The sequence below is a fragment of the Dendrobates tinctorius genome, unplaced genomic scaffold (assembly GCF_039654945.1).
Source record: "Dendrobates tinctorius isolate UK_male_01 unplaced genomic scaffold, ASM3965494v1 ptg000070l, whole genome shotgun sequence".
Lineage (NCBI taxonomy): Eukaryota > Metazoa > Chordata > Amphibia > Anura > Dendrobatidae > Dendrobates > Dendrobates tinctorius.
The window spans coordinates 70,680,146-70,706,620 of NW_027361738.1; the positions used below are offsets into that span (position 1 = coordinate 70,680,146).

The following is a 26,475-nucleotide window of genomic DNA, read 5'->3' on the forward strand; positions in this document are numbered from 1 at the left end:
CGGGTATTGATCCGCATCACTCATATTCCCGGCAGAGAAATATTATAACATGTTGGGCCGGCAGAGCAAAAATCTAGTTTCTAGTTTCTTTATTGAAAAATCTATCTTGATCTGGGAATGAGTCTTTAAGTAATGCTAATTCAACGTTTGCAGCTCGAAAAACTTGCACAATGCCATAGTAACATAATAAGAAGACAAAGAAGAAGACTTTATGTTTTATCACATGTGATGTACTGTGGTTTTGGCTTCAGCTAGAGAAAGATTATCGATTGCATAGACATATCAAAAAAGATGTCTGCTGGGGGATATGAAAGTTTCATATTTATAGTCTACACACTGGCTGAAAAATATGAGAATATTATGAGTATATTTAAACATAATGATGTTACCCCAAACAATAGATCCTATGTTGATTTTGTTCCTAGATTTTGAAAAAAATCTCCATTAGGCACTGATAGGTGCAAACCAGAGCCAAGGTATCCAGATACAAAGCTAAAGAAACAAACGGAATATTTACTCCGGGACGGCGACTTTACCAAACATGAGATTCTGCTGTTGGGTTCATTACTATTTTCCTGGTAGGCAGACTGGACCATCAGGGTGGCCCTGTCTGTTGGGTATCAAGGGAGACACCAACAAACTAGGAGCAATGTATTTAGATATAAGGCTAGACCATAAATTAGAAATTTGCCCTGGGTGAAGGAATCCCAAAGTAGAACGCTGCATGCCACATTTTAGGAGAGAAGAAATTGACCAGTTCAGACATTCAGCAGTCCAGTACTATTGTTTCACTTTATTAGACATGAACATATCGATCTGTAACAAATTACATTTTTTATGAAATTTTAGAGAATTTTGTATTGTAGCGAACTAAATATTTTTGTGAATGGATTCTTATGAATTCAGCATAATGATGGTCGCCCGGTACACTTTATTGTCACTTGTCCTAGGCACTTCCAAGTCCTTACTCTGCCTCTTTAGCAGTTCTCAGGTCCTCCGTACCAGTCTTCAGCTCATCTGGTGTTAAAACCAATGATTAACCTTGTGTGATCACGAGGGGCAATACACGTCACTGATGTCAATCACATGCATTGCCTATCTCATGAGTAGAGTTGAGCGACTTTGGTCGGATCGGGTTTCGTGAAACCCGAATGAAACAAAATAAGTTTCAGATGAAACTCGTCCGACTAGAGCAAAACAAAGTCGGAGTTTCGTCCGAAACCCGACCCCAATGCAAGTCAATGGGAAATAAAAGTCGGACGAAACTCCGACTTTTTTTGCTCTAGTCGGACGAGTTTCATCTGAAACTTATTTTGTTTCATTCGGGTTTCACGAAACCCGATCCGACCAAAGTCGCTCAACTCTACTCATGAGTGCATGTGGCCAATTAGTAATCTCAGCACAGAAACAATTCAAAGCCGGAGGAGACATCTGGCAGAACTTCAGCAGTGGCGGCATATGGACAGTTTAGGGTTTAGGACAATTGGCTATAATGCTTTGCATTACTTTTTACCCCTCAATTTATTATTATTTGGGATCTGGAAAAACCTTAGACCTTGATAAATGGCAATATAGGTACTTACAAATTCCACCAATTTTAGTCAGACAGAATCGAATCTTCCATCTGAATCAAGCAAATCTGCTCCCCAAATGAATTTCAGGAGATTAATCATCTCTATTCCAAATAAAAATGGAGACCACTTTTATTCACAGTAGGAATATTTGTTTGTTTAATCCAAATGGGAAGGTTTACGCTAAAGCTGATGCCTTTGTCCATCTTTAACTTTACATCTTGTGGGTTAAGGGGATTAAAAGTTGAAAAAAGACTTCGGTCCATCAAGCTAAACTTTATTCCACCAGCTCTACATTCTCTATCGCTAGTTTATTTATAACCGACGATGCTATAAGTTGTAAGGAAAGCTTCTAGCTCATTTATAAATGCTGTTATAATATCTGTCATTACTACCTCTTTTAGTAGTACATTCACAATTTGACTGCACTAACTGTAAAGAGCTAGGGATGAGCGAGCATTAAAATGCTCGGATACTCGTTCCTCAAACAGAGCAATTCCTAATGCTCTGGTGCTTGTTTTGAGTAATGAATATAATAGGAATCAATGGGATGCTTGAGCATTTTTCCGGCAGACCCTACAAGGAGTTCTGGGGGGGCAGTGAAAATGTTGAAATGGATGGAAAAAGTGCTGAATGGAAGGAGAACAGCATGGGAAAGACCCCTGGAAGCATCTCTGACTCTCATATTGCTGCTGAGAGCAATGGTGTCACACTTTTACTCCACTTTAAGGAGTGACAATAAAACGTTCAAAATTGAAGAGGAATTGGAGTTCATATGAACAAAAATGTTAAGAAACATTCTTTCCTGTATAATAATTTGTATATAAGGAAATCTTAAAAAAAGGATTGTAAAAATTATGATTTAAGTAAACAAAAATATATTTTTTTTATACATTTTTATTATTTTTTTATTAAAAAATTGGAAATTTCAGTGTAATTTATGAAGGAACCAAGAAGTGCCAAAAAATAGGGACTCAGAGAGACTCAGATACGCCCTGTATTACACACTGCTCAAAAAAATAAAGGGAACACTTAATCAACAGAATATAACTCCAAGTAAATCAAACTTCTGTGAAATCAAACTGTCCACTTAGGAAGCAACACTGATTGACAATCAATTTCACATGCTGTTGCGCAAATGGAATAGACAACAGATGGAAATTATTGGCAATTATCAAGACTAGAGTTGAGCGATACCGTCCGATACTTCAAAGTATCGGATCGGAATGGATCGGCCGATCTTAAAAAAAAGTATCGGTATCGCCGATTCCGATACCGGAAGTCCCATTCAAGTCTATGGGACTTCCGGTATCGGAATAAGTAAAATCCTGTTTTTCCCTTGTACAGCCTCTCTGGGGTCTGTACGGGCCTTTCGGGGGGCTATGCCGGCCTGCCAGGGGGTCTGTGCAGGCTCCGGTGGTCTGTGCCGGCCTGCCGGGGGGCTGTGCCGGCCAGCCGGGGGGTCTGTGCAGGCTCCGGTGGTCTGTGCCGGCCTGCCGGGGGGCTGTGCAGGCTCCGGTGGGCTGTGCCGGCCTGCCGGGGGGCTGTGCAGGCTCCGGGGGGCTGTGCCGGCCTGCCGGGGGGCTGTGCCGGCCTGCCGGGGGGTCTGTGCAGGCTCCGGTGGTCTGTGCCGGCCTGCCGGGGGGCTGTGCAGGCTCCGGTGGGCTGTGCCGGCCTGCCGGGGGGCTGTGCAGGCTCCGGGGGGCTGTGCCGGCCTGCCGGGGGGCTGTGCCGGCCTGCCGGGGGGCTGTGCAGGCTTCGGGGGTCTGTGCAGGCATCGTCCGATGGGACTACAAGTCCCATCGGGCGATGCCTGCTACCATGACAGTGAATGACACATTAGCCAATGATGGGACAGTAGTAGTCCCATCATCCGGCTAATGTGTTGAATGTAAAAAAAAAAAAAAAAATTACATGCTACATACATGCTACATACATACAACATGCATACTACATACTACATACATGCTACATACATACTACATACATGCTACATTCATACTACATATATACTACATGCAACATACATACTACATATATACTACATGCAACATACATACTACATATATACTACATGCAACATACATACTACATATATACTACATGCATGCAACATGCATACTACATATATACTACATGCAACATACATACTACATATATACTACATACATACTGCATGCTACATATATACTACATGCATGCAACATGCGTACTACATATATACTACATGCAACATGCATACTACATATATATACTACATGCAACATACATACTACATATATACTACATGCAACATACATACTACATATATACTACATGCATGCAACATGCATACTACATATATACTACATGCAACATATATACTACATACATACTACATATATACTACATGCATGCAACATGCATACTACATATATACTACATGCAACATGCATACTACATATATACTACATGCTACATACATACTACATATATACTACATACATACTACATACATACTACATATATACTACATGCATGCTACATACTACATGCTACATACTACATATATACTACATGCATGCTACATACATACTACATGCTACATACATACTACATACATACTACATGCATGCTACATACATACTACATGCTACATACATACCACATACATACTACATACATGCTACATACATACTACATATATACTACATGCATGCTACATACATACTGCATGCTACATGCATGCTACATACATACTACATACATACTACATGCTACATACATACCACATATATACTACATACATACTACATACAATACATTCATACAATACATACATAGACATACAGTACATATAACATAGAGTAACATACTTACCAATACTTGTCACATTGTTCCCCGAAGCCATTGTCTTTTACGGAATAAATATTAACATAACAAACCACAAAAATACTCACCCACGATCCGAAGCAGTCCACGAGTGTGTCCCACGACGATCTTGGGTAGAGAACTGCAGCATCAGCTGTTGCTGCCGTTCTCTACGGGCTGCAGGAATCCAATGACAGAAGGTAGGTATCCTTCCGCACTGTATTCCTCCGCCACTTAAAAAAAAAAAAAAGTCCCTAGTCTCACTTTATGCCATAAAGTGAGACTAGGGACTTTTTTTTTTTTAAGTGGCGGAGGAATACAGTGCGGAAGGATACCTACCTTCCGTCATTGGATTCCTGCAGCCCGTAGAGAACGGCAGCAACAGCTGATGCTGCAGTTCTCTACCCAAGATCGTCGTGGGACACACTCGTGGACTGCTTTGGATCGTGGGTGAGTATTTTTGTGGTTTGTTATGTTAATATTTATTCCGTAAAAGACAATGGCTTCGGGGAACAATGTGACAAGTATTGGTAAGTATGTTACTCTATGTTATATGTACTGTATGTCTATGTATGTATTGTATGAATGTATTGTATGTAGTATGTATGTAGTATATATGTGTTATGTATGTAGTATGTATGTAGTATGTATGTAGCATGCATGTAGCATGCAGTATGTATGTAGCATGCATGTAGTATATATGTAGTATGTATGTAGCATGTAGTATGTATGTGGTATGTATGTAGCATGTAGTATGTATGTAGCATGCATGTAGTATATATGTAGTATGTATGTAGTATGTATGTAGCATGCAGTATGTATGTAGCATGCATGTAGTATATATGTAGTATGTATGTAGCATGTAGTATGTATGTAGTATGTATGTGGTATGTATGTAGCATGTAGTATGTATGTAGCATGCATGTAGTATATATGTAGTATGTATGTAGTATGTATGTAGCATGCAGTATGTATGTAGCATGCATGTAGTATATATGTAGTATGTATGTAGCATGTAGTATGTATGTAGTATGTATGTGGTATGTATGTAGCATGTAGTATGTATGTAGCATGCATGTAGTATATATGTAGTATGTATGTAGCATGTAGTATGTATGTAGCATGCATGTAGTATATATGTAGTATGTATGTAGCATGTAGTATGTATGTAGTATGTATGTGGTATGTATGTAGCATGTAGTATGTATGTAGCATGCATGTAGTATATATGTAGTATGTATGTAGCATGTAGTATGTATGTAGCATGCATGTAGTATATATGTAGTATGTATGTAGCATGCAGTATGTATGTAGCATGCATGTAGTATATATGTAGTATGTATGTAGCATGTAGTATGTATGTAGTATGTATGTGGTATGTATGTAGCATGTAGTATGTATGTAGCATGCATGTAGTATATATGTAGTATGTATGTAGCATGTAGTATGTATGTAGCATGCATGTAGTATATATGTAGTATGTATGTAGCATGTAGTATGTATGTAGCATGCATGTAGTATATATGTAGTATGTATGTAGCATGTAGTATGTATGTAGCATGCATGTAGTATATATGTGGTATGTATGTAGCATGTAGTATGTATGTAGCATGCATGTAGTATGTATGTAGTATGTATGTAGTATATATGTAGTATGTATGTAGCATGTAGTATGTATGTAGCATGCATGTAGTATGTATGTAGTATGCATGTAGTATATATGTAGCATGTAGTATGTATGTAGCATGCATGTAGTATATATGTGTTATGTATGTAGTATGTATGTAGTATGTATGTGGTATGTATGTGGTATGTATGTAGTATGTATGTAGTATGTATGTGGTATGTATGTAGTATGTATGTAGCATGTAGTATGTATGTAGCATGCATGTAGTATGTATGTAGTATTTTTTTTTTTTTTTTTTTTTTAACATTTAACACATTAGCCGGATGATGGGACTACTACTGTCCCATCATTGGCTAATGTGTCAATCACTGTCATGGTAGCAGGCATCGCCAGATGGGACTTGTAGTCCCATCGGACGATGCTTGCACAGACCCCCGGACATCAGCACATCCCCCCGGCAGGCCGGTACAGACCCCCACAGGGTGCACAGACCACCGGCAGGCCGGCACAGCCCCCCGGCAGGCCGGTACAGACCCCCACAGGGTGCACAGACCACCGGCAGGCCGGCACAGCCCCCCGGCAGGCCGGTACAGACCCCGGGCAGTCCACACAGCCCCCCGGCAGGCCGGCAGAGACCCCCGGAAGGCCCGAAATGACGGCGCATCATGATGCGCACACACCGCGCATCATGATGACGTCAGGCTGTCAATCAACTGAACTTCCGATTCCGATGCCGACTTCCGATATTGAAAAAATATCGGAAGTCGGTATCGGAATTCCGATACAGCAAGTATCGGCCGATACCCGATACTTGCGGTATCGGAATGCTCAACACTAATCAAGACACACTCAATAAAGGAGTGGTTCTGCAGGTGGGGACCACAGACAACATCTCAGTACCAATGCTTTCTGGCTGATGTTTTGGTCACTTTTGAATGTTGGTTGTGCTTTCACACTCGTGGTAGCAGTAGACTAACTCTACAACCCACACAAGTGGCTCAGGTAGTGCAGCTCATCCAGGATGGCACATCAAAGGGAGCTGTGGCAAGAAGGTTTGCTGTGTCTGTCAGCCTAGTGTCCAGAGGCTGGAGGCGCTACCAGGAGACAGGCCAGTACACCAGGAGACATGGAGGGGGCTGTAGGAGGGCAACAACCCAGCAGCAGGACAGCTACCTCTGGCTTTGTGCAAGGAGGAACAGGAGGAGCACTGCCAGAGCCCAGCAAAATGACCTCCAGCAGGCCACAAATGTGCATGTGTCTGCACAAACGGTTACAGTAGAAACCGACTCCATGAGGATGGTACAGTAGGAGGGCCCAACATCCACAAATGGGAGTTGTGCTCACAGCCCAACACCGTGCAGGATGCTTGGCATTTGCCACAGAACACCAGGATTGGCAAATTCACCACTGGCTCTTCACAGATGAAAGCAAGTTCACAGTGAGCACATGTGACAGACGTGACAGAGTCTGGAGACGCCGTGGAGAGCAATCTGCTGCCTGCAACATCCTTCAGCATGACCGGTTTGGCAGTGGGTCAGTAATGGTGTGGGGCGGCATTTCTTTGGAGGGCTGCACAGCCCTCCATGTGCTCGCCAGAGGTAGCCTGACTGCCATTAGGCACAGAGATGAGATCCTCAGACCCCTTGTGAGACCATATGCCGGTGCGGTTGGCCCTGGGTTCCTCCTAATGCAGGACAATGCCAGACCTCATGCGTCTGGAGTATGTCAGAAGTTCCTGCAAGATGAAAATACTGAAATTGTTTATCGTACTTTTTTTCCTTTCTATCTTTCATTCAGTGGTTCTTTTTTTAGTTTAGTGCCACCAGTTTTGGACTACAAATTTTAAAAAAGGATTTTGGTTAGAGTCAGTTCAAAGGCAGGTAACTAGATTAATACTTGAGACAGAAGACCTCTCATATAATGAGAGGTTGGAAAAGTAGGGCTTAGAAAAAGACGTCTCCAAGGAGATCTCATTTATATGTATAAATTCATATGTATGTCAATACAAAGGACTGGTACATGACTTAATCTTTCAAAAAACCTTGCAAAGGACCAGGGGTATTCGTTATGTGTTGAGGAAAGGCTATTACGACAACTAAATAGGAAAGATGATGATGATGATGAAGGCATTGAAGTTATGGACTGGCCTGCCCATTCCCCAGACCTGAATCTGATTGAGCACATCTGGGACATCATGTCTCGCTCCATCCACCAACATCACGTTGCACCACAGACTATCCAGGAGTTGGCGGATGCTTTAGTCCAGGTCTGGGAGGAGATCCTTCAGGAGACCATCTGCAACCTTATCAGGAGCATGCCCAGGCGTTGTAGGGAGGTCATACAGGAACGTGGAGGCCACACACACACTACTGAGCCTCATTTTGACTTGTTTTAAGGACATTACATTCCACTTTAATTTTGTGGGTGACTCCAAATCCAGGCCTCCATTGGTTAATAAATTTGATTTCCATTGATGATTTTTGTGTGATTTTGTTGTCAGCACATTCAACTTTATACAGAACAAAGTATTCAATGAGAATATTTCATTCATTCAGATCTAGGATGTGTTATTTGAGTGTTCCCTTTATTTTTTTGAGCAGTGTACATAAAGATGGGGCTCATAAGCATTATGTTAAAATTGTCATGTAGTGGTATTGCTAGATTCATAAAGGCTATGCACTAAGTGCAATGCCTGCCAAAAATTACAAGCAGTTTCATCAATAAACAATTGAAGGCACCAACTGTAGTGCCTTATTCAAATATTGTGAACAAAGTGTAGTTGTGGACCTCCTACACTCATAAATGCTCTGCACACAGTACAAACCCAGAAACAAAATATAAGGAGGGTTATGCATACACCCTTGAAGGCAACAACTGGAGAGCCTCATTCAAATATTGAACATTAAAAACACTTTATGTGATGCTGTTATCTGGTAGTATGGAAAACTGGAGGCTAATCCATGCTTTGTTCATTTTTATCAGGCTGAGCCTGTCAGTATTCTCTGTTGAAAAGCGAAGGCGCCTGTCAGTTATGACCCCCCCGGCAGCACTAAAAACCTGCTTAGACAAGATGCTAGTGGCAGAGCAGCACAACACCTCCAACGCATAGAGGGACAGCTATGAAACCCAATAGTTGAAGGTTGCAGAAGAGTTAGGGAGTACACTGGTTTAGTCGGCCAGGTATTGCTTGACTATCTTTAAAAACTTTTTCCTTCTTGTCAAAAATACCCTGTCATTAGGCCCTGGACGCTGAGATGGTGTCATAAAATTCCCCCAGGCCTTTGACAGTGTACCATCTGTGAGTCGGCTCTCCTCCTTGGTTGGGCAAGGAAGCATGCCCCTGCTACTGGGGTTGTATTATGGGAATTTTAACATTTTCAACAATAGACTTCTGGTATAGCACCATTTTAGAATACTTCTCTGCCTCAAAAAGGAGAAATGCAAATTTCTCCATGTACCGTGGGTCTAGCAGGGTAAACAACCATTTCTCTTTTATTGGCCAAGATAAATATAACGTGAGGGTCACAGGAAAGGCAGTGGTACATAAACTTGGTCATATTTTCCAACCTTTCTACAGCCAACACTTCCCTGTCTCCACCATAATGATGACTTTCCATGTCCTTCTCCTTCTCCCTCTCTTCCTCCTCAACTCATTCATGTAGAGACATGACAAAGGTTGTATGGGTACTAGCCTCTGTTGCGCTAGCAATCAGCTTCTGTTCCTCCTCCTCCACCACCTCATTGTTACCCAATCAGCGCTGAGCAGATGAGATGAGGCTGGGCTTGGTAGTATCTCCCTGTCTCGTGTCTTCCTCCATCTCCACCTGGTCCGCATACATAGCTTCATGTTTAATTGTGAGCAGCGACTGTTTAAGTAAGCACATAAGCAGGATTGTTGCGCTGGCTTTGGCATCATCGCCACTCACCATCTTGGAGCCTTCAAAGTCTTCGAGAACAGCACATCCATGCCCACTCTACAGTTGTTATATGCAGAGGCTGACCAGAATACCGGCGGGTGTGTTGGAGGTGGTATTACACAACTGGCCTCTGCTGCTCACATGGAACTCATCACCAGCCTCCACAATGTTCACCCAGTGTGCCGCCAAGGAAATGTAGCGTCCCTAGCCACAAGTGCTTGTCCACGTAATGGTCTTTAAGAGAACAATCCCAGTAAGTGCATTGGTAAGGGCACAAGAGTTGTTCCTAGACACATGCTGGTACAATGCGGGGATGTTACACTGAGAGAAAAAGTGGCAGCTGGGAACTGAGTATGCGGGACGGCTGCTGCAATGAGTAGGCGAAATCCTCCTTGCTATCAAGCCCTAATGGCAACATTTCCATGGTAAGAAGCCTGGAAATATGCCTGTTTAGTGTTTGGGCCTGTGGGTGGGTGGATGGAGACTTTCTCTTTTGTTACACGGTCTGGGGTAGGGACAGCTGAACGCTATACTGGGACAATGATTTGGAAGCGCCTGATGATGGTGCATCAGAACATGCAAGGACAGATGCAAGGCGGGAGGCATCTGTGCCAATGTCATGGAAAGGGTATTGGGAAACACCTAGCACAGGGGAAAAGGCAGTGGTGTCACCCTCTGGAACCAATCGTGGACCCAGATGTTCAGCCCACCAAGGCAGGGGATTAGATGATGTGTGCCTGATCATGCTGATGGAGGTTGGGCTCTTTGTGGTCTGACTCCTGCTGATCTTGACATGGCACAGTTTGAAAATGGACTTTTTTATTGTCTCAGAACTCCTAACTCTTTGACGGAGAAATTCACACGTGTTGGTGTTCTGCGGAACAGTTGCCCTCCTTCTCCCTCTGGTCACCCCACTGTCTGTTTTGCTACTGCTGGTCCCTCGCTCTCAGCTCTGCTGGCATCACTCTGCATGCCACCTTCCCAGGATTGGTTGGTGACTTCATTATCCACCACCAAATCTTCCATTGCCACACCCTGGTCCTCCTGACGTGGTGACTTTTCAACAACCTGACTTATTGACAACTGTGTCTCATCGTCATCTTCCTCCTTAGACAAAACTTGCTGTTCACCACCATCATCTTCTTGTGGCCGTGGCTGCTCTAAGTTTTGTGCATAACTAACATCACCTCCTCCTGTCCTTCTTGGACCATGCAGGGTGAGAGGCCATAATGAAGAAATGATGTTGTAAAGAGCTTCTCAGAGTGTACTAGTGTGGGATCAGTAGTCTCCTGGAACACAACATGGTGGGAGGAAGGAGGATGAGGGTGAGGATTAAGTGATCCAGACTGTAGGCTGATGAGACTGGACCGTGTGGAAGACTGGGTGGTGCGGCCAAGCATGCTGGAAGCTTTATCTGCTTTGCAACTGATCCCCTGTTTGCACTGGTGTGGCTTCAGAAGTAGTGTATCGTGCCTCCCTTCAAAGTGGGACACAAACCTATTTGTAGTGGATGGGAGTGTTTCTTGTGCTCCAGCAACAGACGTAGTTGCACCTGCCCCACATCCTCGGCATCTGTGTGCACCATCATCAGCGCTTCCAAACCCCATCATTACCGCACGCCTTATACATTTTCTAATTTCTAGGTTTCTGGAAACCAAGTTTATTTTTAACTTAAAAAAAAAATTGGTCACTTGCAACAGTCAAAGCATTTTTCTAAGTTCAATAACATCGTAATGTAACACAAAAAAAGCAAGTAAAAGTGTATGTATGACAAACTCAATCTATGGATGACAAATTCAATCCAGTAAAATTTTTGAATGCTTTTTTGGAGTGTTCCATAGCACCAAAATGTAAAACAAAGCATGGATGACAATACAGTCAATTTTTCGTCCCCTTAAAAAAATGTGATCACATGCAGCAGCTATATATTTAACAACAGACTGCAAAGCCCTAAGCCCTGCCTAGACGCTGTATTCTGCCACTTTCCCTGCTCCTGCAACTATCCCTAGACTACATGCAGAATGTATCTGATACAAACAAAGCACAAGATTAGCCCAATATCTCTGATTAGTTTAATTGTGCACATAGAGTCATGGGTGACTGCTTTCTCTTTCCAATCAGAACTGTCCTTGAGTTGTGTAATTGGGTCAGTGAACCGAGCCCTGTGGCGCCAGTCCTTTTATAACCACTGATGAGGTAATGCTAACAGCAAATCACAGTAATGCCTCTAACAAGATGGCTACGGAAAAGCGATGACTGGAAGACAATCCCCGGGGCAGGGATTTGCACTTCAAATGCAAACACCAGGCAATGCTCGTCAATAGTGTTGAGCATTCCGATACCGCAAGTATCGGGTATCGGCCGATACTTGCTGTATCGGAATTCCGATACCGACTTCCGATATTTTTTCAATATCGGAATTCGGCATCGGAATCGGAAGTTCAAAGTTGATTGACAGACTGACGTCATCATGATGCGCGGTGTGTGCGCATCATGATGCGCCGTCATTTCGGGCCTTCCGGGGGGCTGTGCCGGCCTGCCGGGGGGCTGTGTGGACTGCCCGGGGTCTGTACCGGCCTGCCGGGGGGCTGTGCCGGCCTGCCGGTGGTCTGTGCACCCTGTGGGGGTCTGTACCGGCCTGCCGGGGGGCTGTGCCGGCCTGCCGGTGGTCTGTGCACCCTGTGGGGGTCTGTACCGGCCAGCCGGGGGGCTGTGCCGGCCTGACGGTGGTCTGTGCACCCTGTGGGGGTCTGTACCGGCCTGCCGGGGGGCTGTGCCGGCCTGCCGGGGGGCTGTGCTGATGTCCGGGGGTCTGTGCAAGCATCGTCCGATGGGACTACAAGTCCCATCGGGCGATGCCTGCTACCATGACAGTGATTGACACATTAGCCAATGATGGGACAGTAGTAGTCCCATCATCCGGCTAATGTGTTAAATGTTAAAAAAAAAAAAAAAAATACTACATACATACTACATGCATGCTACATACATACTACATGCTACATACATACTACATATATACTACATACATACTACATATATACTACATACATACTACATACATATTACATACATACTGCATGCTACATACATACTACATACATACTACATACATACTACATGCATGCTACATACATACTACATGCATGCTACATACATACTACATGCCACATACATACCACATACATACTACATACATACTACATACATACTACATGCTACATACATACTACATATATACTACATGCATGCTACATACATACTACATGCTACATACATACCACATACATACTACATACATGCTACATACATACTACATATATACTACATGCATGCTACATACATACTACATATATACTACATGCATGCTACATACATACTACATACATACTACATACATGCTACATACATACTACATATATACTACATGCATGCTACATACATACTACATATATACTACATGCATGCTACATACATACTACATGCTACATGCATGCTACATACATACTACATACATACTACATGCTACATACATACCACATACATACTACATATATACTACATGCTACATGCATGCTACATACATACTACATACATACTACATGCTACATACATACCACATACATACTACATACATACTGCATGCTACATGCATGCTACATACATACTACATACATACTACATGCTACATACATACCACATATATACTACATACATACAATACATTCATACAATACATACATAGACATACAGTACATATAACATAGAGTAACATACTTACCAATACTTGTCACATTGTTCCCCGAAGCCATTGTCTTTTCCGGAATAAATATTAACATAACAAACCACAAAAATACTCACCCACGATCCGAAGCAGTCCACGAGTGTGTCCCACAACGATCTTGGGTAGAGAACTGCAGCATCAGCTGTTGCTGCCGTTCTCTACGGGCTGCAGGAATCCAATGACGGAAGGTAGGTATCCTTCCGCACTGTATTCCTCCGCCACTTAAAAAAAAAAAGTCCCTAGTCTCACTTTATGCCATTGCTGCGTGGGAAATTCCCACACAGCAATGGCATAAAGTGAGACTAGGGACTTTTTTTTTTTTTTAAGTGGCGGAGGAATACAGTGCGGAAGGATACCTACCTTCCGTCATTGGATTCCTGCAGCCCGTAGAGAACGGCAGCAACAGCTGATGCTGCAGTTCTCTACCCAAGATCGTCGTGGGACACACTCGTGGACTGCTTCGGATCGTGGGTGAGTATTTTTGTGGTTTGTTATGTTAATATTTATTCCGGAAAAGACAATGGCTTCGGGGAACAATGTGACAAGTATTGGTAAGTATGTTACTCTATGTTATATGTACTGTATGTCTATGTATGTATTGTATGAATGTATTGTATGTATGTAGTATATATGTGGTATGTATGTAGCATGTAGTATGTATGTAGTATGTATGTAGCATGCATGTAGCATGCAGTATGTATGTAGTTTGTATGTGGTATGTATGTAGCATGTAGTATGTATGTAGTATGTATGTAGCATGCATGTAGCATGTAGTATATATGTAGTATGTATGTGGTATGTATGTAGCATGTAGTATGTATGTAGCATGCATGTAGTATATATGTAGTATGTATGTAGCATGTAGTATGTAGCATGCATGTAGTATATATGTAGTATGTATGTAGCATGTAGTATGTATGTAGCATGCATGTAGTATATATGTGTTATGTATGTGGTATGTATGTAGCATGCATGTAGCATGCATGTAGTATGTATGTAGTATATATGTAGTATGTATGTAGCATGTAGTATGTATGTAGTATGTATGTAGTATATATGTAGTATGTATGTAGCATGTAGTATGTATGTAGCATGCATGTAGTATATATGTAGTATGTATGTAGCATGTAGTATGTATGTAGCATGCATGTAGTATATATGTAGTATGTAGCATGTAGTATGTATGTAGCATGCATGTAGTATATATGTAGTATGTAGCATGTAGTATGTATGTAGCATGCATGTAGTATGTATGTAGCATGTAGTATGTATGTAGCATGCATGTAGTATATATGTGTTATGTATGTAGCATGTAGCATGCATGTAGCATGCATGTAGTATGTATGTAGTATATATGTGGTATGTATGTAGCATGCAGTATGTATGTAGCATGCATGTAGTATATATGTAGTATGTATGTTGCATGTAGTATTTATGTAGTATGAATGTAGCATGTATGTAGTATGCATGTTGTATGTATGTAGCATGTAATTTTTTTTTTTTTTTTTTTACATTTAACACATTAGCCGGATGATGGGACTACTACTGTCCCATCATTGGCTAATGTGTCAATCACTGTCATGGTAGCAGGCATCGCCCGATGGGACTTGTAGTCCCATCGGACGATGCCTGCACAGACCCCCGGAGCCTGCACAGACCACCGGCAGGCCGGCACAGACCACCGGCAGGCCGGCACAGCCCCCCGGCAGGCCGGCACAGCCCCCCGGAGCCTGCACAGCCCCCCAGCAGGCCGGCACAGCCCCCCGGCAGGCCGGCACAGCCCCCCGGAGCCTGCACAGACCACCGGCAGGCCGGCACAGACCACCGGAGCCTGCACAGACCCCCTGGCAGGCCGGCACAGCCCCTCGAAAGGCCCGTACAGACCCCAGAGAGGCTGTACAAGGGCAGGAAAGGGTTTTTCTTATTCCGATACCGGAAGTCCCATAGACTTGAATGGGACTTCCGGTATCGGAATCGGCGATACCGATACTTTTTTTAAAGATCGGCCGATACCATCCGATACGATACTTTGAAGTATCGGACGGTATCGCTCAACTCTACTCGTCAAGTATAGAGCACATCTGAGCACTTAGATACCCAAATGATATCCAAGTATCAACGAGCATGTTCGTTTATCCCTAAAAAGAACCCTTTCCTATTTAGTTGTCGTAATAGCCTTTCCTCAACACATAACGAATACCCCTGGTCCTTTGCAAGGTTTTTTGAAAGATTAAGTCATGTACCAGTCCTTTGTATTGACATACATATGTATTTATACATATAAATGAGATCTCCTCGGAGACGTCTTTTTCTAAGCCCTACTTTTCCAACCTCTCATTATATGAGAGGTCTTCTGTCTCAAGTATTAATCTAGTTACCTGCCTTTGAACTGACTCTAACTAACCAAAATCCTTTTTTAAAATTTGTAGTCCAAAACTGGTGGCACTAAACTAAAAAAAGAACCACTGAATGAAAGATAGAAAGGAAAAAAAGTACGATAAACAATTTCAGTATTTTCCAAACCAAGTACCATCAAATATAATCAGATTAAAGTACACCCAAAACTGTGATTATACACTAGCTATTGAACCCGTTCTGCGCCCGGGTGGAGAACATTCATATTGGTATATGGTCTCCATCCTTGCATGTGCAGCTTCCATCCTGCGCTCTAATCTTATCTTGTGCTTCTACCATCTTGCGCCCCATCCTGTCATCATATGCTGCTCCCATCCTGCGCCCCCTTCCTGTCATGTGCAGCCCCCATCCTGCACCCTCATCCTGTTTTGTGCACCTCCATCTTGTCATGTGCTACTCTCTTCTTGTGCCCTCATCCTGTAATGTGCTCCTATCCTGCACCCTAATCCTGTCATGTGGTGCTCCATCCTGCGCCCCCATGCTGTCATGTGCTGCTCCCATCCTGCTCCCCCATTCTGGTATGTGCTGACCCCATCCTGGTATGTGTTACTCCAATTCTGTGCTCCCATCCTGTCATGTGGTGCTCTTATCCTGCATCCCCATGCTGTCATGTGGTGCTCTATAAAAATGGCACCGGAAAGTGTGGCCAGCGCAGGTGCCGATTCCAGCACGACAACCCGCCCTCTCCTGACATCACGGCCTTATTTCAATAATTTCCGCCCACCAACAAAATGGTGCCTGAAGTGCGCTATACGCATGCGCCATTTCCGATGGAGGATTCATGTCCCTCCATCCGAAGAGACCCCGCGGCAATACCTGTGCTGGAGATCACGGTATGCGTTCAATGCTTGGGCATACCGTGATCTACTGGGCCACAATCCTCATCCCCGGATGCGTAACTCTGTGGGGTCCAGACTGCGCAGGCACGTCGCACTTGCGCAGTCTATAAAGGCTTCGGACAGAGTGACGCTCTTAGCATTATATTTTAAGATTTTACTGCACTTATCAAATGCACCGCATGAAGACAGTGTGAGTACCATTTGCACTTAAATACATATACACCCAGGACACAAACTAATCTTGAAATTAAGACAAAACTTGTTAAATATTGTTAAATTATAGTTTGGTCTCATTTCAACATTTCAATGCCATGATTAAATATTATTATATTATTTTTTTGTGCAAGATTCAACACCCTGCAGTCATTACTTATAGGTTAAATAGGTTCTCTACAACCATTGGTAGTGATACCTGCATTTCTATCGTTGAGGGCAAATGCACAGTACAGGTGAGTTTCATATACTATGTTCTTCAGCAAATCAATTATTTGCCCTTAAAGTGAATGAAAATCAAGCTATTGTATCTGATATCCCCCAGTGTGAATGTGGAGGTAGGGAGGCCTAAGGCTCTGTGCATGCGATGGGAATACCAATATTCATTTATTACGGAAAAAATAGTGAAATGTATATCTTACATTTATAAGAACCCGTATTTGTCCAGTAGCTTTCGATGACATGTAGTACCAAAACATCATCATACAATTCCTTGACGACTCTTTCCACTTGAAGCTTTTCAGGTGGGCTTTTTCACCACGTAATCCAACATAAGATGTTTCAAGGTACAAAAAATGACCTATTGTATCAATCACACAGAGCATAAAGAATGGTTATATTAGACATAGTAGTCAATAACATTCATATCAATAGTAAAACATTATGCGACTCCATAAAACGACACTAATAGACATCTACGAGCCAATATTGTCAAAAACTTCCAATGATATGTCCTTAAGATTCCATATTATTGCAGGATACTCAATGAAGTATCTGCTATAGATGATCGATGCATTTGAAATTAAAAAATTGACAATTGCGTAAAATTCTTCTAAAAATTTGATTCACAGAGAATCGACTCACCGCAATCGCATGTACATCAAAGCATCCAATTGCCCTGAAAACATATGTGTAACACTCTGAGGTCTCCTCGGACTGCACTGAACATTTTTAAGCTCTTTAAGCTAAACACAGCTCTAGTAATGGCAAAGTGACTTTAAAATATACATATATGGGTAAATGGATGTTTTTTCAATGCTGTGCTATCATACACGCTAGTGTGGTGCCCCTGAGTTCAGTCGCCACTGAGGTACTACACCTCCTCCTGAGGTGTGGTACCCCACCATCCAGGTAAGGTGGAGACACCTGACCACGCTCCAACACCTGCATCCCACACAACACAGTAGTGTAGCACAGCACCCTTTGGTGGCTCCCTGCTTGGAACACGAAGCGTGCTGGGAGGCGGGTGGAGTTTAGGCTGCACTAAAGAGCAGGAAGAGGATAGGATATAGGGAGTTGGTCACAGGAGTCTGACGAGGTCAGCCCTGTGTAAGGAGATCCCCTGAGAGGGATGAAGGTGGGAAAGTGCTGCAGCCGACCTCAGTGATCTGGGTCCGCTGGCACAGGAAAGGAACACTGAAAGAAAGCCTGACTCTCCATAAGAAGGAAAGGATTAGTACGGAACATGAGGAGAGAAAGAGAACAGAGGATTGAGGGTTAGAAGAGAACCCCTCTCAAGTTCTAGGCGCAAGGCCGGGGTCCGGTCCCCGAGGATGTTTGGATACTTATGGTCCCGCAACAGACACCGGAGGAATAGAAGTTTGTCATCACTTTATTCCCACATCAGACTTGGGGGCACAACAGCAACAAGATAGAGAGCCGGGACTTGGTAGCAGAGAGTCCCCGAAGCAGGCTACAGCTGTCTGCCATACAAGTAGAGTTCATAGGAACATCGGACAGGAGGAACTCCAGTGTAACTCAGTACTGTGAGTACTTCACTTAAAGGTGCTAAGAGGGAGACGTTCAGAAAAGGCACATATGTTACTGGAGTGTTGGAAAGGAGTACTTCATCTTGCCTGGAAGTTGGCTGAGCTCCTGACCCAGAGGACATGGCACCGATGCGGGCTCTGGAGCCACCACAGACTGTGACTAAAGCTTTGGAACTACATGCCCTGGTGTCCTCCACTTATTCCTGCGTCAACTCGCCCAGCACCGCTACATCCCTTGCGCCCGACACTACACCATCTAAGTGTCGCCACATTCACTCTACCCTGGGACTACAGCCCTGCCTGTGGAGGTCTATACCATCACTGCTGCACCACACCATCTGTCCCAGAGGAACTATCTGCAGTGTAGGCTTAACATCTTCCTTGCCGAACACCACAGGTGGCGTCACGACTTACACATTGACACTGAACATTTACAATGGGTGCCCAGGGCCACGTTCCGGGTTCCAGCTACCGTGACATCTCCCATTGAGGACCATCGGGCCCGGTACCAAGTACCCCACAGCCCTGGGTGTGAGGGCGACCCAGTAGTTGCAAAGTTTACTCAGTGTTTTAAAGTCTTCTCTCCTTAACTTTCAGGCTCAGCTGTGTCCAGTCACAATCCAGATTCACAATAAAATGGATGCTGCCTTCCCTGCTTCTGCTTTTATACAGGCTCTGATAGTCTCTCATTACTGGATGTGCTATACAATGTCATGCTATAGCTGCAAGGCATTATGAGGAAGCCCACGCAGTCACATCAAAGGTCATTTGAGACTTTTCTGGCTCCTGCAATCTTCTGTTTAATTTAAAATGGTAGTGTGTATTTTTTGTTGATTCACACAAATTAAATTGCATACATGTTAGTCCTTAACCTCACAACTGGGTCACATTCTGTGAACAACTAGAAACACTAATACCCTTATAAAAACCAAGGATACAAGGAATGTATAAAGAATGTATCAAAATGAATTTATTTATTTACATACAAATACATCACAAAATAATGGATGCTAATTAGTCAAACCAGAAAAAAACGGGCAGTGACTGACAAATAACAACAGGCAAATATATATATATATATATATATATATATATATATATATATATATATATATATACAGTATATATATATATACAGTATACTAGCTGAAGAGCCCGGCGTTGCCCAGGCATAGTAACCAACTGTGGTTAGTTATAACAAATTATAATGATTATATTGCACATAAAAACCGTGCTTCTAATCCTCTCCTGTGTGATACTGACTGCTGAGCCGTGTATCTAATCCTATTCAGTGTGATACTGTCTGCTGAGCTGTGTATCTATTCCTATCCTGTCTGATACTGACTGCTGAGCCATGTATCTAATCCTCTCCTGTGTGATACTGACTGCTGAGCTATGTATCTAATCCTCTCCTGTGTGATAGTCTGCTGAGCTGTGTATCTAATCCTATCCTGTGTGATACTGACTGCTGAGCCGTGTATCTAATCCTATCCTGTGTGATACTGACTGCTGAGCTATGTATCTAATCCTCTCCTGTGTGATAGTCTGCTGAGCTGTGTATCTAATCCTATCCTGTGTGATACTGACTGCTGAGCCGTGTTAATAATCCTATCCTGTGTGATACTGAATGCTGAGCCGTGTTAATAATCCTATCCTGTGTGATACTGACTGCTGAGCTGTGTATCTAATCCTATCCTTGTGATACTGCCTGCTGAGCCATGTGTCTAATCCTCTCCTGTGTGATACTGACTGCTGAGCTGTGTATCTAATCCAACTGTGGTTAGTTATAACAAATTATAATGATTATATTGCACCTAAAAACCGTGCTTCTAATCCTATCCTGTGTGATACTCACTGCTGAGCCATGTATCTAATCCTATTCAGTGTGATACTGTCTGCTGAGCCGTGTATCTAATCCTATTCAGTGTGATACTGTCTGCTGAGCTGTGTATCTATTCCTATCCTGTGTGATACTGACTGCTGAGCCGTGTATCTAATCCTATCCTGTGTGATACTGACTGCTGAGCTGTGTATCTAATCCTATCCTATGTGATACTGACTGCTGAGCTGTGTATCTAATCCTATCCTGTATGATACTGACTGCTGAGCTGTGTATCTAATCCTATCCTGTGTGATACTGTCTGCTGAGCCCTGTATCTATTCCTATCCTGTGTGATACTGACTGCTGAGCCGTATATCTAATCCTATCCTGTGTGATACTGGGCTCCCTCTGCAGTCTGTGTCAGAGGGTGGTCTGTGTTGGCACGGTAATAAATTGTGCTATTTCCAGCAATACAGAAGGATGGTAACACCGTAGAAATGATAAGAATAATAGGCCTCAGTTACCACAACTGTCTACAAAGAAAACCAGCAACCAATAGCAACCAATCACAGCTCATTTTTCATCTTTTAAACAGCTCTGGGACAGCGTGGTGAGTTTTGAGTGGCGATTTTTGTGTTTCGACTTTTATGTGGCGAGGTTGGTGTATGTGTGGTGAAATGTGTGCTGAGGGTGGTATATGTGTTGAAGCACGTGGTAGTGTGTGGCGCATTTTGTGTGGGTGTTCATATCCCCGTGTGTGGTGAGTATCCCATGTCAGGGCCCCACCTTAGCAACTGTACGGTATATAATCTTCGGCGCCATCGCTCTCATTCTTTAAGTCCCCCTTGTTCACATCTGGCAGCTGTCAATTTGCCTCCAACACTTTTCCTTTCACTTTTTCCCTATTATGTAGATAGGGGCAAAATTGTTTGGTGAATTGGAATGCACGGGGTTAAAATTTCGCCTCACAACATAGCCTATGACGCTCTTGGGGTCCAGACGTGTGACTGTGCAAAATTGTATGGCTGTAGCTGCAACCGTGCGGATGCCAATCCCGGACATACCCACCCACATACGTACACACACACACACACATTGAGCTTTATATATTAGATATCAATGTGAAGCTTAGTGATTTATATATAGCAGCTAGTTAAACCTGTTAAGATAGCAGATAAACTCAAAAAACATGCAACAAGTACTAGAATTGATTTTAAATATAATGCAAAAGCAACCACTCATATATTAAAGCAAAATCCCAACATCATCATAAACTGGTATTAAATAATCTTCCATTTAGAATTGCAATAAACAATGAGAGGCTGCCTTATGCATAAAGTGAAATTATTCTGCCTCAGGTTAAACTCAAATACTGTCGATCCTAATAAATCACCATAATATGCATAGAATGTTAAAATTCCTGTGTAGTATGTCAGAACACTCGCCACGTCTCCCCCCGACGCACGTTTCGGCGTTCCTTCTTCAAAGAATATATACTGTATATATATATTTTTTCCTGTTGTTAATTGTCAGTCACTGCCCGTTTTTCTGGTTTGACTAATTAGCATCCATTATATTGTTATGTATTTGTATGTAAATAAATAAATTCATTTTGATACATTCTTTATATATTCCTTGTATCTTTGGTTTTTATAAGGGTATTAGTGTTTACACAAATTAAATTGCAAATTGTCTATTCTTTGTTCTTAGAAGTCCATGTGGACTCATTAAAACTTATAACCCATAATCCATCCTAATTATGTATGTAAGAGTATTATAAAACTAACCAATTACCATCTTCCCCATCTTCAGGTCCTCTTTTGGCTCAAGTGACCTGAATTCAGTCTAGCCAGCTCACGTAGGGGTTTATGTGAGGGCCAGAAGTTTCTTTGTTAATGTAAGTCTATGGAGTCTATTCATAGTCTTGTAAACTTACAGTACAATGGGAAAGCAGAACAACTCGACACAGTAAATGTGTTGTGAGTCAGCAAAGCTGCAGAGCAGCCACATGGGACCGCAGTGGGGCTGGAAACTGGAGAAGATGGCAATTTGTCAAAGCTGCAGTGCAATCGTGTGGACCAGAGTGGTGCTGGAAACCAGAGAAAACAGTGATCAATAAGTTTTTTTGTTACGCTGACACACCAGTTATGAGGTTGGATTACAGAACACAAATTTTGACGACATTTCTTCTTTGAGAACTGTGCGCGAACAGTGATGGGATCAATTAGTAACAGTCAAGTCCAAGAATTGCCATCTCCACAAAAAGGTTGTTCTCAAGTATTCTAAAAAAATGTTATTCACATAAATGATTGTACATCGGAGGACAACCATTTGGATGATGCAAGTCAATGAATGATCATTTGTATGTACGTTCGAGCAATTTTCACCGATGGTAAATTCTAATTTATATAATTATCAAAGTCTGTTCCACTCCTCAAAAAAAAAAAGTTAAATTTTACAATAGTTTGTCGAAAAAGTTGTGCTTAGACACTATAATTTCAACAGAATTACATCAACATGAGACATGGAGATGTTGAGTAACATTTTCAATAAATCAATAATAAAGAGAGAAGACAATACATACTACATAGACAAAACAGAAACAAATAGGTAGGCAGTGCAAGGTCAAAGGTCTCTCATGGAGAAGGTGCCCAGTAGTAATGAGCCTTCTGGTGTGGACATTGAGAGGTTAACTCAATAACTCAAATAAGCCTCCAGAACAACCAGAACTGAAAATGTAGTCAAGGCCTACAAATTTTAAAGGGGTTGTCCACTTTGAGAAATGTTTTAAAGTGCTTTACTCACTCAGCCTAGGTGCTGTGCTGTCTTCACCTCGGCTCCTAGTGTTTCCAGTGTTGATGTCTTGTTGTCAGTGCTGAAGCAATAACTGAGCTCAGCGGCTCTACCGTTGTAGACAGCATGAACCGCTAAGAGTCACTGAGCTCAACAGTAGAGTAGAGATGAGCAAATCTGTTGGATCTGTCCTTATTTGGCAAGCTATAGCGCTTACCGAACAAGCTGCAGAGGGAACCAGGCTACCTGGATCGTGCCTGCTGATCAGCTGTTCGGCACCGCAGCTGAATATGTCGCGGCTGTGTCACAGTTACAGCACATGCATGGAGAGCCTGTTTGTTGGGCTATAACGCTTATTCGGTAGTTTGCCGAATAAGGAGGGACCCAAACACATTCGCTCATCTCTAGTCCTGAGTGATTTGTGCCATCTACATTGGCAAAGCTGCTGAGCTCAGTTATCGTCTGACATCAGTTCTGCAGACAACAAACACACCGGAAGCACTCCAAGTGCTGTGTCACTCGAAATGCGTTAATAATACCAGTGCTACCGGTGTCATTGCCAAAACGCAAATTGTGGTTTTAACTCTCTGTATGCACTGATGTGAATAAAAAATACATAATAAAGCACCAGTATTATGGTGGCACATGTTCTCTAAGGGTAATGTTACAGATTTTGTATTGGGGCTCAGTAGCTGTAATTTATGACACTGTTGGCAAATGGTTCAAACACCAAGTTTCACACGGCACCGTTTCTCTCTCTTTTACAGCTCATACAGGAGTGCCAACTGAGTTATCCATTTTTTTGGCTTCATAAATATTAATTCTTTGAGAACCTGAGCCTCATGAATATAAAAACCTTATAAATATTAGTCAGGAAAGGCTTCAAAGGTTCCTGACATTCTTGATAAGTCAATAGTCTAAATCCCTTTCCCGTGTTTAGGTGACAGGTCAACTTTAACGACAGCAGGTTTGTACAAGGTTAATACATGAGAAGCATTAACCTGGCTCCATCCTTTCCACTCCAGAATATCAATTACTCCCAATTACCCTAATTTATAGACCACTACATGAAGGGAATACATACGTCCATGAACTTTATAATACATAAAAATAGAGAACATTGTGGACGTGTTCAGCAGATGTCTTTGGTTTGACATAATGCCAGCTACAAGCTTGTTGATTTATGTATTAGTTTTGCCCACATCATCATAATGTGTCATTACCAAAATGTCTTTGTTTTCACTTGATAAATGGCAAATGATGAAAATCGCAAAAATCACCACTATTTCCAAATAAGAATGCCATGGAAAAGTGTTAATAATCATCTACCTAGACATGGATATTTCACATCACTTATCATTCTTTTAATTAAATAGGTTAAAGATTTAAAGGGGTTATCTCATGTAGACAAACCCAATCCCTATGTATGCCTGGGGTATACAGATATCATAGAGGGAAGCCTCTACTCTCTTCTATAAGTCAGAACGAAAAGCTAGTCTGTAAGAGCTGATCCACTCTTGTGGACCCATTCCATCAATGTGCTGCATAAACTACCACTTCAAGTGACATGTAAGGCTTTAAAGGGAACCTGTCAGCAGGATTGTGCACAGTAACCTAGTGTCAGATCGGCGCCGTTATACTGATTAAAATGATACTTTGGTTGATGAAATCTGTCTTGTGGCTGTTGTTTATTCTTTATTTTCAGTTTTGAGTTAATGATATGCTCATGCTCCAGGGCGGCATGTGGGGGGTCTTCATGTGGTGCTCTGAATAGGTATTCAGCAGTTTTGCTTCTGACTAGAGTTGAGCGAAACGGGTCAAAAAAATTCAAAAGTCGCCGACTTTTGGCAAAGTCGGGATTCATGAAACGAAACCCGACCCTAGGATGAGGTCGGCCACAAGGTCGGCGACTTACACGCCAAAGTCGCGTTTCAAAAGTTTGTTTTGCGCTCTTTTTCAGCCAATCAGGATCCATGGACACTGTGGGCAACGTGATGACATAGGCACGGGTCACCACCATCTTTCAGAAGGGCATGCAAGTGATTGGCTTGCTTTGGTGGGCGTCACAGGGGGTATAAAAGGGCGTGCACACCGACCGCCATCTTACTTCTGCCGATCTTAGCATAGGGAGAGGTTGCTGCTGATTCTGTAGGGAGAGCGTTAGGCAGGGAAGAAGACAAAAAAACTGCTTCTGCTGCTAGCGATTTGGCCTGCACAACACACCAGTCACTGTGTGTGCAGTGCAAGGGGAGGCTATATAGTGGTGTATCAGTGGTGTTGGTTGTTGGGCTGCCTTCTAAGGCTTCTTGACAGGCTGGCATTGCTGTTTACCCACTGCTCCACAAACTGCTTTTTTAAAAGCAATCCAATCTCCCTTATCCTCTAGTCACTTTGGTCACAGCTGCGCCATCGAGCCTGTCACATAGCGCTCAGATATTCATTGGGCCTCAAACTGCTTAAGCAATCCCAATTTTTTTTTTTTGTCCTGCTGAGAAGAAAAAAAAACTGCTTCTGCTGCTGATAGCAATTTGGCCTGCACAACACACCAGTCACTGTGTGTGCAGTGCAAGGGGAGGCTATATAGTGGTGTATCAGTGGTGTTGGTTGTTGGACTGCCTTTTAAGGCTTCCTGACAGGCTGGCATTGCTGTATACCCACTGCTCCGCAAACTGCTTTTTTAAAAGCAATCCAATCTCCCTTATCCTCTAGTCACTTTGGTCACAGCTGTGCCATCGAGCCTGTCACATAGCGCTCAGATATTCATTGGGCCTCACACAATCCAAAAGTGTCCAGTGTCCAAAAGTGTGTGCAGACATTCAAAATCTCACTTATCCTCTAGTCACTTAGGTCACAGCTGTGCCATCGAGCCTGTCAC

The 26,475-nt window shown here is 42.7% G+C and overlaps 1 protein-coding gene across 2 annotated transcripts in view; it reads right to left on the reverse strand.

The window, feature by feature from the left end:
• The window catches only part of MALRD1 (MAM and LDL receptor class A domain containing 1), a 586,417-nt gene that overhangs the window by 241,202 nt on the left and 318,740 nt on the right, over positions 1–26,475 (reverse strand). For both annotated transcript variants that reach the window (XR_012233447.1, XM_073581848.1), the window contains exon 28: positions 17,639–17,796. Coding sequence is in view for 1 of the 2 variants with exons in the window: in XM_073581848.1 (XP_073437949.1) it covers positions 17,639–17,796 (158 nt within the window). In the remaining variant the exon portion in view is untranslated. The remainder of the gene's footprint in view (positions 1–17,638; positions 17,797–26,475) is intronic.